This window comes from Salmo salar, chromosome 12 (assembly GCF_965601325.2).
Source record: "Salmo salar chromosome 12, fSalSal1, whole genome shotgun sequence".
NCBI classification, from domain to species: domain Eukaryota; kingdom Metazoa; phylum Chordata; class Actinopteri; order Salmoniformes; family Salmonidae; genus Salmo; species Salmo salar.
Window position 1 is genome coordinate 49,234,548 of NC_138302.1, and position 19,266 is coordinate 49,253,813.

Sequence of the window (19,266 nt, forward strand, 5' to 3'; positions counted from 1 at the left end):
AGATTTACATCTCTTGAACGCAATCAACTTGCCAGATTTAAAAATAACCTTACTGGGAAATCACACTTTGCAATAATCTGAGCACTGCGCCCAGAAAAATACGCGTTGCGATACAGACTAGCCGTCATGTTGGGGAGATCTAAAATCGAAAATACTATGTAAATAATCCATTACCTTTGATTCTCTTCATCAGATGTCACTTCCAGGTATCACAGGTCCATAACGAATGTAGTTTTGTTAAAAAAAGCTCATCATTTATGTCCAAAAATCTCCGTCTTGTTAGCACATGATCTAAGCCCACCGGACTTCACTTCATGAACGAGGGGAAAAAATATATTTACGTTCGTTCAAACATGTCAAACGTTGTATAGCATAAATCATTAGGGCCTTTTTTAACCAGAACATGAATAATATTCAAGGTGGACGAATGCATTCTCTTTTATAACGTATTGGAACGAGGGTACCCAACATGAACTCGCGCGCCAGGTGTCTAATGGGCCATCATCGTTCCATGGCTCTTGTTCGGTCAGATCTCCCTCCAGAAGACTCAAAACACTTTGTAAAGGCTGGTGACATCTAGTGGAAGCAATAGGAAGTGCCAAAATATTCCTCAGCCCCTGTGTTTTTCAATGGCATAGGTTTAAAGGTAATACAACACATCAGGTATCCACTTCCTGTCAGAAAATGTCTCAGGGTTTTGCCTGCCAAATGAGTTCTGTTATACTCACAGACACCATTCAAACAGTTTTAGAAACTTTAGAGTGTTTTCTATCCATATATAATAAGTATATGCATATTCTAGTTACTGGGTAGGATTAGTAACCAGATTAAATCGGGTACATTTTTTTATCCAGCCGTGCAAATACTGCCCCCTAGCCCTAACAGGTTAACACAGTGTCCAAAGAAGGGCCATAGGTATACAGAATGGTGTTGTCTGCGTAGAGGTGGATCAGAGAATCACCAGCAACAAGAGCGATTACACAGGTGCACCTTCTGCTGGGGATGCCACAGATGTCTCAAGTTTTGAGGGAGTGTGCAGTTGGCATGCTGACTGCAGCAATGTCCGCTAGAGCGGTTGCCAGATAAATTAATGTTCATTTCTGTGCCCGTGTTAATTTCTCTACCAATACTGTTTTAGAGAATTTGGCAGTACGTCCAACTGGCCTCACAAACGCAGACCACATGTAACCACGTCCAGGAACTCCACATCCGGCTTCTTCACCTGCGGGATTGTCTGAGACCAGCCACCCACACAGGTGATGAAACTGTGGGTTTGCACAACTGAATAATTTATCCACAAACTGTCAGAACCGTCTCAGGGAAGATCATCAGCGTGCTCGTTGTCCTCACCAGCGTCTTGACCTGACTGCAGCTCGGCGTTGTAACCGACTTCAGTGGGAAAATGCTCACTTCCGATGGCCACTGGAACGCTAGAGAAGTATGCTCTTCACGGATGAATCCTGGCAGATGGCAGACAGCGTGTATGGCATCAAAAGGCGAGCGGTTTGCTGATGTCAATGTGAAAAGAGTGTCCCATGGTGAGCGGTAGGGTTATGGTATGGGCATGCATAAGTTACGGACAATGAACACAACTGCATTTTATCAATGGAAATTTCAATGCTCAGAGATACCATGACGAGATCCTGAGGCTCATTGTCATGCCATTCATCAGCCGCCATCACCTCATGTTTCAGCATGATAATGCACACCCCATTTTGCAAGGATCTGTACACAATTCCAGGAAGCTGAAAACGTTCCAGTTCTTCCATGGCCTGCATACTTACCAGACATGTCACCCATTGAGCATGTTTGGGATGCTCTGGATCAACAGTGTGTTCTAGTTCCCGCCAATATCCAGCAACTTCATACAGCCATTGAAGAGAAGAGGCCACAATCAACAGCCTGTTCAAATCTATGCAAAGGAGATGTGTCGCTCTGCATGAAGCAAATGGTGGTCACACCAAATACTGACTAGTTTTCCGATCCAGGCCCCTACCTTTTACTTAAGGTATCTGTGACCAACAAATGCACGTCTGTGTTCCCAGTCATGTGAAATCCATAGATCAGGGCCTAATGAATTCATTTAAATTGACTGATTTCCTTTTATGAACTAACTCAGTGAAATCTTTGAAATTGTTGCATGTTGCATTTATATTTTTGTTCAATGTATATATGCCCTTGGAAGAAAAAGTAATTATTTGAAATTATAGATTTTACAGGTATCATACAATATCTCAAGAGAATGTTTACTGAAGAACCAATGCTGTAGGGCTGGCTTTCATAAGGTAAATCATCACATTGGTTTCAAAAAGTAATGAATTTCACAAAAATATATAATTTCTTTGCAATGGTATTTTGAAACGAACGCAATCGATTCAACTTATAAAACCCAGTCCTAGTAGAAATTATATATACTATATATATTTTTTACGGTGCTAAAACTTTTTTGCAACAGTATGAAACTCAGTTCTATGGATTCTTCAGTTGTTATTCTCCAGAGGTACTGAATAAGATGAATGGAACGGTAATGTTTGCCTGGAAATGCAGGGAAAATGCACTCATGGTAACACTGTCTAGTCCTCAGGTGTCAAAGCATGTGGCCATCTCTGAGACAGGGTATGATTTCACAGAGGGGAAGACAAACATGTAGTGTGCAGAAGCATAGAGTGCATTCGAAAGTATTCAGACTCCTTGACTTTTTCCACATTTTGTTACGTTACAGCCTTATTCTAAAATGGATTAAATACCAAAAAATACCAAAAAGTGAAAACAGGTATTTAGAAATGTTTGCTAATTTATTCAAATTTAAAATAGAAATACCTTATTTAAATAAGTATTCAGACCCTTTGCTATGAGACTCGAATACTTATTTCCCTTATTAAAATGCAAATCATTTTATAACATTTTTGACATGCGTTTTTCTGGATTTCTTTGTTGTTATTCTGTCTCTCACTGTTCAAATAAACCTACCATTAAAATTATAGACGGATCCTTTCTTTGTCAGTGGGCAAACGTACAAAATCAGCAGGGGATCAAATACTTTTTTCCCCCACTGTATATGGCTCTGGAATGCACTGTGTATGGCTCTGATAATGTGGTTCTCATTACAGAAGTGGTCTACCTGTAGTGCCTTAGTGGGTGGAGGGAATCGACCACAAACTTTATCAATTGATAATGGTTATTGAGCATTGTTAGCTGAATATACAATAACAATGCATTCAAAAGTTACTTTTCAAAATGCTTGTGTTGCAGCAATGTTACATTGTTAATTTGACACTCTCTCGCAAGTTCATTAGCAATCATCTAACAATAACCCATGTAATAAAATTAGAAAAGAAAACTGAAATATTCCCCAGATGGTGCAGATACTGTATAGCTATCTATATATTTAGCAGTACATGTTTTATCCACGTGTGCTAATGCACCCAAATGTAGGAATCTAAGCATTCAGATGATGGTGAACCAGGTATGTTGAAACAACAAGGAAGACCCTCTCTTCAAGGAACAGTTTCATTTTTCGAGTGAGATCGTGGCTATTACTAGGGCATAACAGGGTGGAACCGAGCCTAACTGGGCTTAACAGGTTCTATCCAGTTCCTATTAGGATTCTCTCCCATCCTCTGGTCTAGGGACTCCATAATAAATCACAATTCTTGTCAGCCAGACACAGCCAGAGGGAAGGCTTAACCATGCATGTGTGGGTGAAATGCTCTGTGACAGTCACATTGAGAAAAAGCCTCATACAAATAGAATTTAATTGGCAAAAGTCATTCAAGATAAGTATTGGTTTTTGGAGTGAGTAATCAAAACACTTTTGTTCACCCAAAAATAAGTTGGGAAGCGGTCCTTGAAAAGCTATTGGAACCTAAGGGAGCAAAAGCATAGGATATGTGAACAAGGAGTATTGTGATGTGCTTGCTCTCTCTCTCTCTCTCTCCTCGGGATGTAAAAATGAACGAAAATGAATAGGGTTTTTTGGGACCAGGGTTACACATGTAACCTTTTTTGTTGTTGATGCTTTCCTATATCTCTCAGATGCATTTAGACACCAAACCATACTTCCTTTTGATTTATTTTTTGACTATCTGTTTTGCCATGTATCAATTTGTTATTCAATGCATTTCCATGGGCTAACAGCAGTATGGCCAAATTCAATGTTTCATCAAATATATACAGTTGAAGTCGGAAGTTTACATACACCTTAGCCAAATACATTTAAACTAAACGTTTTTCACAATTCCCAATTCCTAAAAATTCCCTGTCTTAGGTCAGTTAGGATCACCACTTTATTTTAAGAATGTGAAATGTCAGAATAATAGTAGAGAGAATGATTTATTTCAGCTTTTATTTCTTTCATCACATTCTCAGTGGGTCAGAGGTTTACATACACTCAATTATACACTCCTTGCTCGCACGTGCTTTTTCAGTTCTGCCCACAAATGTTCTATAGGATTGAGGTCAGGGCTTTGTAATGGCCACTCCAATACATTGATTTTGTTGTCCTTAAGCCATTTTGCCACAACTTTGGAAGTATGCTTGGGGTCATTGTCCATTTGGAAGACCCATTGCGACCAAGCTTTAACTTCCTGACTGATGTCTTGAGATGTTGCTTCAATATATCCACATAATTTTCCTACCTCATGATGCCATCTATTTTGTGAATTGCACCAGTCCCTCCTGCAGCAAATCACCCCCACAACATGATGCTGCCACCCCCGTGCTTCACGGTTGGGATGGTGTTCTTCGGCTTGCAAGTCTCCCCCTTTTTCCTCCAAAGATAATGATGGTGTCACGCCCTGACCTTAGAGATCCTTTTATGTCTCTATTTTGGTTGGTCAGGGCGTGAGTTGGGGTGGGCAATCTATGTCCTTTTTTCTATGTTTGGTATTTCTTTGTTTCGGCCGGGTATGGCTCTCAATCAGAGACAGCTGTATATCGTTGTTGCTGATTGGGAGCCATACTTAGGCAGCCTATTTTCCTTTGGGTTGTGTGGGTGGTTAATTTCTGTTTAGTGTTTTGCACCTGACGGAACTGTTCGGTGGTTCTTTTTGTTTGCTTGTCGCATTAGTGTTCAGTTTTAACCTCTCTAGGGTCGGCGGGACGAAATCATCCCACCTACTCAACAGCCAGTTGAATCCCGTGGCGCGTTATTCAAATACCTTAGAAATGCTATTACTTCAATTTCTCAAACATATGACTATTTTACACCATTTTAAAGACAAGACTCTCGTTAATCTAACCACACTGTCCGATTTCAAAAAGGCTTTACAACGAAAGCAAAACATTAGATTATGTCAGCAGAGTACCCAGCCAGAAATAATCAGACATCCATTTTTCAAGCTAGCATATAATGTCACATAAACCCAAACCACAGCTAAATGCAGCACTAACCTTTGATGATCTTCATCAGATGACAACCCTAGGACATTATGTTATACAATACATGCATGTTTTGTTCAATCAAGTTCATATTTATATCAAAAACCAGCTTTTTACATTAGCATGTGACGTTCAGAACTAGCATACCCCCCGCAAACTTCCGGTGAATTTACTAAATTACTCACGATAAACGTTCACAAAAAACATAACAATTATTTTAAGAATTATAGATACAGAACTCCTCTATGCACTCGCTATGTCCGATTTTAAAATAGCTTTTCGGTGAAAGCACATTTTGCAATATTCTGAGTAGATAGCCCGGCATCACAGGGCTAGCTATTTAGACACCCACCAAGTTTAGCCCTGACCAAAGTCAGATTTACTATAAGAAAAATGTTATTACCTTTGCTGTTCTTCGTCAGAATGCACTCCCAGGACTTCTACTTCAATAACAAATGTTGGTTTGGTTCAAAATAATCCATAGTTATGTTCAAATATCCTCTGTTTTGTTCGTGCGTTCAAGACACTATCCGAATGGTAAAGAAGGGTGACGCGCACGACGCATTTCGTGACAAAAAATTTCAAAATATTCCATTACCGTACTTCGAAGCATGTCAACCGCTGTTTAAAATCAATTTTTATGCAATTTTTCTCGTAAAAAAGCGATAATATTCCGACCGGGAAAGCGTGTTTACGTTGAAAGACGAAAGAAAATAAAACATGGGGTCGACTCGTGCACGAGCCACAGTCTGATGGTACTCTGACCGGCCACTATCCAAATGCGCTAATGTTTTTCAGCCAGAGGCTGGATTTACATCATTTAGCTTTTTCCCGGGTTCTGAGAGCCTATGGGAGCCGTAGGAAGTGTCACGTTACAGCAAAGATCCTCAGTTTTCAATAAACAGAGCCAAGAAGAACAAGAACTTGTCAGACAGGCCACTTCCTGTAAGGAATCTTCTCAGGTTTTTGCCTGCCATATGAGTTCTGTTATACTCACAGACACCATTCAAACAGTTTTAGAAACTTTAGGGTGTTTTCTATCCAAAGCCAATAATTATATGCATATTCTAGTTACTGGGCAGGAGTAGTAACCAGATTAAATCGGTACGTTTTTTATCCGGCCGTGCAAATACTGCCCCCTATCCCCAACAGGTTAACATTAAAATGACGAACACTTACCACGCTGAATTTTGGTCTGATTTCTCTTCCCCTTCATCCGAGGACGACGAAGACCATTACAGAACCACCCACCATAAGAAGACCAAGCAGCGTGGATTGGAGCATCGGGTTGACAGATGGACTTGGCAGAAGGAGCGAAGATTCTGGGAGGACATGTTACGGGAGCTACGGGAGCCTGAGAGGCAGCCCCCCAATTTTTTGGGGGGGGGCACACGAGAAGTTGGCCTGAGTCAGGATGGAATACTGAGCCAACTTCCCGTGCTTACAGGAGGCATCGTAGTACTGGTCAGGCACCGTGTTATGCGGTAGAGCGCACGGTGTCCCCAGTACGCATTGAGAGCCCGGTGCGCTACATCCCAGCTCCTAACATCTGCCGGGCGAGAGTGGGCATTGAGCCGGGGCGGAGTGTTCCAGCTCAGCGCATCTGGTCTCCGGTGCGCTGGTCTCCGGTGCGCTGTCTCGGTCCAGGTTATCCTGCGCTGGCACTGCGTACTGTGTCTCCGGAGCGCTGGGATGAATCAGTCCGTCCTGTGCCTGCACTCCGCGCGGGATAGGTTGGGTATTCAGCCTGGAAGATGGGTAACAAGCCTACGCACCAGATCTCCAGTGCGACCCCACATTCCAGTACACCCTGTTCCTGCTCCTCGCACTAGCCTTGAGGTGCGGGTCTCCAGTCTGGTACCTCCAGTGCCATCACCACGCACCAGTCCTCCAGTGCGTCAGCCCAGTCCAGTACGTCCTGCTCCTGCTCCTCGGGCTAGCCCTGTGTTATAGATGGTCATTATGACCAAACAGTTCTAATTTTCTTTCATCAGACCAGAGGACATTTCTCCAAAAAGTAAGATCTTTGTCCCCATGTGCAGTTGCAAACTGTAGTCTGGCTTTTTTATGGCGGGGTTGGAGCAGTGGCTTCTTCCTTGCTGAGCGGCCTTTCAGGTTATGTCGATATAGGACTCGTTTTACTGTGGATATAGATACTTTTATACCGGTTTCCTCCAGCATCTTCACAAGGTCCTTTGCTGTTGTTCTGGGATTGATTTGCACTTTTCGCACCAAAGTACGTTCATCTCTAGGAGAACGCGTCTCCTTCCTGAGCGGTATGATGGCTGCGTGGCCCCATGGTGTTTATACTTGCGTACTATTGTTTGTACAGATGAACGTGGTACATTCAGAAGTTTGGAAATTGCTCCCAAGGATGAACTTGGCTGATTTATTTTGATTTTCCCATGATGTTAAGTAAAGAGGCACTGAGTTTGAAGGTAGGACTTGAAATAAATCCACAGGTACACCTCAAATTGACTCAAATGATGTCAATTAGCCTATCAGAAGCTTCTAAAGCCATGACATCATTTTCTGGAATTTTCCAAGCTGTTTAAAGGCACAGTCAACTTAGTGTATGCAAACTTCTGACCCACTGGAATTGTGATACAGTGAATTATAAGTGAAATAATCTGTCTGTAAACAATTGTTGGAAAAATTACTCTTGTCATGCACAAAGTAGATATCCTAACCAACTTGCCAAAACTATAGTTTGTTAATAAGAAGTTTGTGGTAGGTTGAAAAACGAGTTTTAATGACTCCAACCTAAGTGTATGTAAACTTTCGACTTCAACTGTTTATCTAAAATTCTAAATCAAATAGCTAAATGATCCATGGCATGACCATCTTAAATCTTATATGTAAGCTTCTTGCCCTCCTCAAGTTTTTAAGTCACCAACCATCACTGTCTGAATTATATACGTTTGATATTTACTCTTCCAAACTTTATTTTCTATTCACACGTTGTAAAATAACCTGGTGCCAGCTGAAAAGTTACTTCTCTGTGAACTTTCCACCCTTTCATTGCCCATAAAAGCATGATGAGCTCCTCAGTTTTGCTCTCAATCTATTTTCCAACACTATTTTAATAAATAAATCCATCTGGACAAAGGGAAGAGCAGCTCCTTTCTGCTTTTGTTGCCAGGTTGGAGTCGAGCCTGGACTTCACCATATGCCTCAATTTCCAAGTCTGCTGGCTTCCTTACCTCAGGCCATGCTGCGGTGCAGTTTACTCACTTTGTGAAAGATGCCCACTATGGCTACCACTAGAGCTACTGTACTGCTCTCTCACCCGTAAGAAATATGAGTCTCACCACCCTGGGTTGTGTTCATGAGAAGGCAACCTTTTATAACATTTTGTAACACGAATCAAATATAGGCATTTCAAGTTAGTCCCTCCCCATTTCAGGATGTTTTCTTCTGTTTGAAGCCAGATTAACACAGAAGTGTAGATAGGTAGTAGAGGATGTGTGGAGGTAGTGTGGAATTGCGAAAGTTGGCTCAGGGGATGTTTTGATGCAATTAGGTTAGCAGCAGAGATGTCATTTCTATGTCTAACGATATGGAACAAGATAATTAGTATTAGTTTCACCAGCAGCTCTGCAAAGCCAAGTTGACTACAATCCAAAGCAAGTTAAACAATGTCAAGAACAATCCAAAACGCACAGGAACAAGTTTTTGGACCAGAACGACAAAGCCTTCAAAGCCGCTTATTCCTCGTTGAAGTGTGTGTGTTCGTGTGTGCGTGAGTGCGCATGTCCTTGTGGCAGGCAGGCTGTACCAGGGTGCTTCAAACTCTCCATTTGAAGCCTCTCTACTCTATCTCTTTCTCTTGTCTCCCTCGACGCTAAAGAGGCTTCATTAGGCCGACTCCAAAGCACCTGACTGCATTCAGAAACACATTGTGGGAAGCCACAGCGATGCTAATGATGCTAACCTACTTTCTAACGAGTTCTTTCAGAATAACAATGATTGCTCTCAATTCACGACCCACGGTGAGCGGCATGATAAGTGACATTCAGCGGCCACTCGTCTCATTTTGGAATACATTTTAGATGTCGGCGGTATCCTGTTTGCATGAGCTTCTCTCTCTCCCTGTTTTTCTCTATTTCTCTCTCGCTCTCTCTCTCTCTTTCTTTCTCCTCCCTCTCTCTAATTCTCTAAATCTCTCTCCCCCTCTCGCTCCCCCTCTTCGCTCCACTTTTGTTCCTCTTGCAGTCAAGATGGTTCATTATGGCGAGAGACTGAATAGAGAGACAAACTTTTCCACTGATTACCTCGAAGGCGCTCTTCTTCTTCTCCTCTCGTTGTTGTCGTACCCTGTGGCTTGTACTGTGATTCGTGACAGAAGGAGCTCCGTGCAGCAATTTCAATCAGACATGTTAGGACAATGTTGTCTTATGTTATTCACTGTGTGACGAGCAGCATAACACATTGAAAGTGGGCAGGTGATGCAGTGTGTGTCTCAGCTGTCACTGGAGATATGAAACATCACCAACTTCATAAACGGTGTAGGTAATAAATAGCTTACGTATTAAACGACATGGAGAGGTAGTGTCTTGAATTACGATGGGTTATTTGACAGACCACATAACAGTTCCTCGTCGGAACGTGTCTCCATTTGCGCCCGCTCTCGGGGGTAGCAGTATGATATCAACACTGCTTCAAGCTCTTCCCTAAGGCTCGTCCCTAAGATGGTGCCGTACTGGATGGCTGCCGTTTTGCAAGCTCTGACCCAACTTTGCTATTGTGTGATTATTTTGTTGTTTATTTTTACTTTATTTTCCCGAAACATATCCGCTAGTATTTCTTTTAGCTGACAATAACTTTTGAACATCAGATCAGCAGTTACTTACCCCAATTCCAGCTTCAACTTCGACTCATCTGTCCTGGGCTCTGTAATTCCAACCAAATTTTTGGGCTACCCAAGAGGAAACACCGGCATTACAGGGGCAAGGGGAGGTCCTGGTGAGATGGAGGCAAAGGGAAAACCGGCCACCTCTTCCCTCCATTCTACTGGTGTCACGTCCTGACCAGTGTAGAGGATATTTGGTTATTGTAGTTTGGTCAGGACGTGGCAGAGGGGAGTTGATGTATATGTATGGGGTTTGTCACTGGTCTATGTCTGTGGTTCTATGTATAGTTAACCTGTTAGGGCTAGGGGGCAGTATTGACACGGCTGGATAAAAAACATACCCGATTTAATCTGGTTACCACTCCTACCCAGTAACTAGAATATGCATATACGTATTACATATGGATAGAAAACACCCTAAATTTTCTAAAACTGTTTGAATGGTGTCTGTGAGTATAACAGAACTCAAATGGCAGGTCAAAACCTGAGAGATTCCTTTACAGGAAGTGGCCTGTCTGACCATTTCTTGAACTTCTTTTCCATCTCTATCATTTACTAAGGATCTCTGCTCTAACGTGACACTTCCCACGTCGTCCATAGGCGCTCAGAGCCCGGGAAAAAACAGAATGTCGTCATTCCAGCCCCAGGCTGAAACACATTATCGCCTTTCTCAAGTGGCCGATCAAGGGACACTGGGCTTATGCGCGTGACCCCGACCGCCCCCGCCTTTGGGATTTTTTCCTCTGTTTGCCGAAAAGGAGATTCCCTGTCGGAATATTATCGCTTTTCTACGAGAAAAATGTCGTAAAAATTGATTTTAAACAGCGGTTGACATGCTTCGAAGTACGGTAATGGAATATTTAGAATTTTATTGTCACGAATTGCGCCATGCGCGCGACACTTCTTTACTATTTCGGATAGTGTCTGGAACGCACGAACAAAACGCCGCTATTCGGATATAACGATGGATTATTTTGGACCAAACCAACATTTGTTATTGAAGTAGGAGTCCTGGGTGTGCATTCTGACGAAGACAACAAAAGGTAATCAAACTTTTATAATAGTAAATATGATTATGGTGAGTGCTAAACTTGCCGGGTGTCTAAATAGCGAGCCCGTGATGCCTGGGCTATGTACTTAGAGTATTGCAAAATGTGCTTTTACCAAAAAGCTATTTTAAAATCGGACATATCGAGTGCATAGAGGAGGTCTGTATCTATAATTCTTAAAATAATTGTTATGCTTTTTGTGAACGTTTATCGTGAGTAATTTAGTAAAATGTTAGCGAATTCCCCGGAAGTTTGCGGGGGGTATGCTAGTTCTGAACGTCACATGCTAATGTAAAAAGCTGGTTTTTGATATAAATATGAACTTGATTGAACAAAACATGCATGTATTGTATAACATAATGTCCTAGGGTTGTCATCTGATGAAGATCATCAAAGGTTAGTGCTGCATTTAGCTGTCTTCTGGGTTTTGGTGACATTATATGCTGGCTTGAAAAATGGGTGTCTGATTATTTCTGGCTTGGTACTCTGCTGACATAATCTAATGTTTTGCTTTCGTTGTAAAGCCTTTTTGAAATCGGACAGTGTGGTTAGATTAACGAACTGTATAAACAAGCAAGAAAACCTACATCCAGAGGCTGCTTTTCTGGTTGCTGGAAATGTTTATTCCGCGTCACTAAGACAGGTGATGCCCAACTTCCATCAACACGTCTCCAATGCCACCAGGGGCCGATAAAGTCCTAGACCACTGTTTTTCTATCCACAAACAAGCATATAAAGGCCCTCCCTCGTCTGCCATTCGGCAAATCAGATCATGAATCTGTACTCCTGCTTCCTGTTTACAAGCAGAAACTCAAACAGGAAGTACCTATGACTCGTTCCGTTGAGAAATTAACACCAGAATCAGATATTATGCTACAGGACGCCAGCGCTGATTGGTATATACTGTATTTCGAGACTCCGCCAATAACATTAACAAGCTAACCACCTCCGACACTGACTTCATTAGACAATGTATTAAGTTTGCCTCACACACACACACACACACACACACACACACACACACACATATATACACACACACACACACTCACTCTATCATCTGCTCACTCACACATGATATGATATGCACATACATTCATACTGACTCTACACACACTCACACCCACTCACATACAAGCTGCTGCTACTCTGTTTATCTTATATCCTGTTGCTTAGTCACCTTACCCCTATACATATCTACCTCCATCACTCCAGTATCCCTGCACATTGTAAATATGGTATTGGAACTGACCCTGTATATAGTATGCTTACTTACTTATTGTGTTCTTCATATTACCGCTTATTTCTTGTGTGTTTTCTCTAGTATGACATTGTTATTGATTATTGCATTGTTGGGTTTTGAGTTTCACTGTACTTGTGCGTGTGGCATTTAACTTGAAACTTAAGGACCCAGGCAGTTGTTAAAACCTCTTACATCTAGACGTTCCGCTAGTGGAACACCTGCTCCAATATCCAATGATAGGCGTGGCGCGAATTACAAATTCCTCAAAAATACAAACATATGACTATTTCACAGCATTTTAAAGACAAGACTCTCCTTTATCTAACCACACTGTCCGATTTCAAAAAGGCTTTACAGCGAAAGCAAAACATTAGATTATGTCAGCAGAGTACCCAGCCAGAAATAATCAGACACCCATTTTTCAAGCTAGCATATAATGTCACAAAAACCCAGAAGACAGCTAAACGCAGCACTAACCTTTGATGATCTTCATCAGATGACACACCTAGGACATTATGTTATACAATACATGCATGTTTTGTTCAATCAAGTTCATATTTATATCAAAAACCAGCTTTTTACATTAGCATGTGACGTTCAGAACTAGCATACCCCCCGCAAACTTCCGGGGAATTTACTAACAATTTACTAAATTACTCACGATAAACGTTCACAAAAAGCATAACAATTATTTTAAGAATTATAGATACAGAACTCCTCTATGCACTCGATATGTCCGATTTTAAAATAGCTTTTTGGTGAAAGCACATTTTGCAATATTCTAAGTACAGTGCCTTGCGAAAGTATTCGGCCCCCTTGAACTTTTCGACCTTTTGCCACATTTCAGGCTTCAAACATAAAGATATAAAACTGTAATTTTTTGTGAAGAATCAATAACAAGTGGGACACAATTATGAAGTGGAACAAAATTTATTGGATATTTCAAACTTTTTTAACAAATAAAAAACTGAAAAATTGGCCGTGCAAAATTATTCAGCCCCTTTACTTTCAGTGCAGCAAACTCTCTCCAGAAGTTCAGTGAGGATCTCTGAATGATCCAATGTTGACCTAAATGACTAATGATGATAAATAGAATCCACCTGTGTGTAATCAAGTCTCCGTATAAATGCACCTGCTCTGTGATAGTCTCAGAGGTCCGTTTAAAGCGCAGAGAGCATCATGAAGAACAAGGAACACACCAGGCAGGTCCGAGATCTGTTGTGGAGAAGTTTAAAGCCGGATTTGGATACAAAAAGATTTCCCAAGCTTTAAACATCCCAAGGAGCACTGTGCAAGCGATAATATTGAAATGGAAGGAGTATCAGACCACTGCAAATCTACGAAGACCCGGCCGTCCCTCTAAACTTTCAGCTCATACAAGGAGAAGACTGATCAGAGATGCAGCCAAGAGGCCCATGATCACTCTGGATGAACTGCAGAGATCTACAGCTGAGGTGGGAGACTCTGTCCATAGGACAACAATCAGTCGTATACTGCACAAATCTGGCCTTTATGGAAGAGTGGCAAGAAGAAAGCCATTTCTTAAAGATATCCATAAAAACTGTCGTTTAAAGTTTGCCACTAGCCACCTGGGAGACACACCAAACATGTGGAAGAGGATGCTCTGGTCAGATGAAACCAAAATCGAACTTTTTGGCAACAATGCAAAACGTTATGTTTGGCGTAAAAGCAACACAGCTCATCACCCTGAACACACCATCCCCACTGTCAAACATGGTGGTGGCAGCATCATGGTTTGGGCCTGCTTTTCTTCAGCAGGGGCAGGGAAGATGGTTAAAATTGATGGGAAGATGGATGGAGCCAAATACAGGACCATTCTGGAAGAAAACCTGATGGAGTCTGCAAAAGACCTGAGACTGGGACGGAGATTTGTCTTCCAACAAGACAATGATCCAAAACATAAAGCAAAATCTACAATGGAATGGTTCACAAATAAACATATCCAGGTGTTAGAATGGCCAAGTCAAAGTCCAGACCTGAATCCAATCGAGAATCTGTGGAAAGAACTGAAAACTGCTGTTCACAAACGCTCTCCATTCAACCTCACTGAGCTCGAGCTGTTTTGCAAGGAGGAATGGGCAAAAATTTCAGTCTCTCGATGTGCAAAACTGATAGAGACATACCCCAAGCGACTTACAGCTGTAATCGCAGCAAAAGGTGGCGCTACAAAGTATTATCTTAAGGGGGCTGAATAATTTTGCACGCCCAATTTTTCAGTTTTTTATTTGTTAAAAAAGTTTGAAATATCCAATAAATTTCGTTCCACTTCATGAGTGTCCCACTTGTTGTTGATTCTTCACAAAAAAATACAGTTTTATATCTTTATGTTTGAAGCCTGAAATGTGGCAAAAGGTCGAAAAGTTCAAGGGGGCCAAATACTTTCGCAAGGCACTGTACATAGCCCAGCCATCACGGGCTAGCTATTTAGACACCCGGCAAGTTTAGCCTTCACCAAAATCAGATTTACTATAACAAAAATGTTATTACCTTTGTTGTCTTCGTCAGAATGCACTCCCAGGACTACTACTTCAATAACAAATGTTGGTTTGGTCCCAAATAATCCATCGTTATATCCGAATAGCGGCGTTTTGTTCGTGCGTTCCAGAAACTATCCGAAATGGTAAATCAGGGTCGCGCGCTTGGCGCAATTCGTGACAAAAAATTTCTAAATATTCCATTACCGTACTTCGAAGCATGTCAACCGCTGTTTAAAATCAATTTTTATGCAATTTATCTCGTAAAAAAGCGATAATATTCTGACCGGGAATCTCCTTTTCGGCAAACAGAGGAAAAATCACAAAGACGGGGGCGGCCAGGGTATGCGCCTAAGCCCACAGTCCCTTGATCGTCCACTTGAGAAAGGCGATAATGTGTTTCAGCCTGGGGCTGGGATGACGACATTCAGGTTTTTCCCGGGCTCTGAGCGCCCATGGAAGACGTAGGAAGTGTCACGTTAGAGCAGAGATCCTTTGTAAAAGATAGAGATGGCAAAGAAGTTCAAGAAATGGTCAGACAGGCCACTTCCTGTAAAGGAATCTCTCAGGTTTTGACCTGCCATTTGAGTTCTGTTATACTCACAGACACCATTCAAACAGTTTTAGAAACTTTGGAGTGTTTTCTATCCAAAGCCAATAATTATATGCATATTCTAGTTACTGGGCAGGAGTAGTAACCAGATTAAATCGGGTACGTTTTTTATCCAGCCGTGAAAATACTGCCCCCTAGCCATAACAGGTTAATTTATAGCGCACGCACGCACGCACGCACGCACGCACACACACACACACACACACACACACACACACACACACACACACACACACACACACACACACACACACACACACACACACACACACACACACAGTATATACACTGAGTATACAAAACATGCTCCTTCCGTGACATAGACTGACCAGGTGAATCTAGGTGAAAGCTGTGATCCCTTATTGATCTCACTTGTTAAATCCTCTTCAATCAGTGTAGATGAAGGGGATGAGACAGGTTAAATAAAGATTTTTAAGCCTTGAGACAATTGAGACATTGATTGGCACACATACACAATTCGAGGGTGAATGGGAAAGACAAAAAATGTAAGTAACTTTGAACAAGGTATGGTAGTAGGTACCAGTAGGTACCATTCTTAATGCTCAACTGTGTGTATTAAGAATGGTCCACCACTCAAAGGACATCCAGCCAACTTTACACAACTGTGGGAAGCATTTGAGTCAACATCGGCCAGCATCCCTGTGGTACGCGTTCGACACCTTGTAGAGTCCATGCACCGATTAATTGAGGCTGTTCTAAGGCCAAAAGGGCATGGTTGCAACTCAATATTAGGAAGGTGCTGTTAATGATTGGCAAACTCAGTGTATATACTACAGGGCCACACTCCTTCTGAGTATCGACTGTCTTAATAAGCAGTGAGGGATGAAACAAGAGTGATGCAACTGCAAGTCAAAAGCCGTCCTCTCTGACACCTCTCCCTCCCCCGCCCCCCGCCTCGTCTTCGCCACCACCACCCTCCCCAACCCCTTCGACACCTCCTGACGCTCGTACCGCCAATCCATCCCTCACTACTTGTCATGTCATCCACTACGCTCGACCCACGCACGCCCACACAAACACAGAACAAAGCGACAGGAAGAGTTGTCTTATAAATCTATTGACTTTGCTGCTCTTTCATGCTGCTGAGATATGAAATGAATTCAAATCTGTAGATCTGTCCTTTCTGACTGACACTTTTGAGTACAGCGTATTTGGACTCCGGTCATCAATCTTCAAAGTTTGCATCAATACCAGCTATATGCTAGTGCACTTCTTGCTTCTCTCCTCCCACCTGTTTGTCAGGTGTTGTGGCAGACCACAGATCATTAGCACTTCTCTGCTGTCAGAGAGCATGATGGAACATTGGGACAGCGGATGCACATTTTCCAGCAAAGCATCTCACTTAATATTTAGTTTCGTAGTGCAGCAACAAACTTTTGATTTGATATAACACAAAAATACATAAAAAGTTGCTCCAGCCAGAGACAACAACAAAAAAATATAGAGGATAAAACACAATAAAGCCTGAATGCTGAAGTCAAGGACTGAATCCATTTCTAGGAGAAGCTGAGAAAGCACTGATTGATTGCTATGATAATCAATGATGATTCTGGTTTGACAGGTGAGTGGAATTCACTCCCCATTCTTAACCACACTAAGGGTGTTGGATATGTGCTGCAGGCGGCGGCTTTACTAGCCAGACCAGCCTTAGGCACAATTATTTAGGCATTCTGAATATGTTTTCAAGCCATCAAGTGATGATGATGATGTGATCTCTTACAGTATTGCCTCATTTCTCTCTTTCTCTCTTCTTCTCTCCCCCTCCTCCCTCCATTGCCCATTCCGGAGCAGTTTGGCCGAACGGAAGTGATTGATAACACGCTGAACCCGGACTTTGTGCGGAAGTTTGTCCTGGATTTCTTCTTCGAGGAGAAGCAGAATCTTCGCTTTGATGCGTAAGTGGAGACCTCGTTTCACTCTTTCCCTATATTCCATTCCTCCTCTCGTTTTCCTTCCCCTCCTCTCTTTTATACTCCTGTCCATCAGACAGTGACTCTAGAGGTTTCATTAGCAATGTTCATAATCTCTTGATTTACTAAAGGCGAATTCAATCAAACCAGAGTCGTGTTCAGTTGGGCACACCGTAGCAAAACCTTTTGCAACAGACAATGAAAATCGGTGTTCTTATTAGACAAGCACAGGTAGTACATCCCTGTTTCACTTGATAAGAAGACATGTAGACCAATATGATTCTCTCACCTCTATGTACCACTGTACTTATGACATTTACAGCATTAACATAATTGTATTGGTTAAGAACGTTGAATCTAAAGTGCATTCTTGCAGCATTTTGCAGGATAATTACTTTTTGACTTATCTGGAAAAGTCTGACCTATAAAGTTAGTCAACAAACTACTTTCAAACCCAACACCAACATTATAGCTCCCATTTGCCTCGAATCCACTCCCAGCTCTCTCTCCACTGCGAAGGCAGCTCACAGTAGAAGCCAGGGTTGGAGGGAGTTGTGGGATGTTACTGTCCAAACTTCACTTCTCCCCCAGAGAAGGGGGGGATCAATAGCCTCAGCAGGAGGCCGGAGGAGGAGAAGAGGAGAAGAGCAGAGTCCCCAGCGTGGGGCAGGTTGAGGTAGCCGGGGCCGATCCACCCCCAGATCTGTCACATTGATTAGACTACACACACACACACACACACGATCAATAACGCCGTCAAAACACCAACCGATCGCCACTGCCAGATCCACCACGCAGACAGAAAGCATTAGTCAAACAAGGAGAAGCAAATAATGTAACAGAAGGTTGATAGCAGTGTAGTCGGAAGGCATACAACAGCGGTTGTTGTATTTCGTTCAAATCTTGTCAAGCAGGAGGAAGAAAGTCAAACATTATTTTAAGAAAAAATGATCTTTGTTATAAGATGAGGAGCTGACAAAAGATGTGCTTTTAAAGAGAGTTGGATATTTAAAAAAAACAGTACTCTTCAGAATCAGAATTGCACAAAGTCACATGGATCATAATAACATCAGGTCTTCCTGTACTGATTGAAAACCTCACACTATTGTCCACTGTGCAGGAATAGATTGAAGAGGGCTTCATCAGTCTTTTCCTAAATTGAGTGATGAGGGTTAGATGTGCGGGAGGTGAGTGTGGGGGTTGTGTTGGAAATATTCTCCTCGCCATGGCAAGAGGAAGGAGTGGGACGAGCCCTATCAGAGAGGAGTGAGAACAAACACTTTACACCAGCCTTGATCCTACTCCCATTGATTGACACGCAGTGATGGACACACACACACTAGGCTATATACACCATATACAGTTATTATTACAAACAACAAATATACAGTGAACTTTATATTATGTACATCATTTTAGGATTTTCTGTCCGTTTGGGGTCTCCACATGACTTGTTAGTCATAATCTCTAGCAAATGACTCCCTAGGGGTTGTGTAAATCCATGTGTGCAGTGTCCCTAATAGGACATATCTTTGGTCTGGGATTGGAAGAATTTGGTTCATTACCTAATTGGTTCATTACCTAACAGTGAACAAGTCAGTTTAGTTAAAAATGCATGCACACACAGGTGGAAAGCCAGGTGCACACACACGCACACACACGCACACACACACACACACACACACACACACACACACACACACA

General features: G+C 42.1%; 1 protein-coding gene across 1 annotated transcript in view; it reads left to right on the forward strand.

Moving 5' to 3' along the window:
* LOC106565248 (copine-9) overlaps positions 1-19,266 on the forward strand; it is a 242,628-nt gene that overhangs the window by 63,565 nt on the left and 159,797 nt on the right. The window contains 1 exon segment of the mRNA XM_082959020.1: positions 17,444-17,547. Coding sequence (XP_082815146.1) covers positions 17,444-17,547 — 104 coding nt within the window.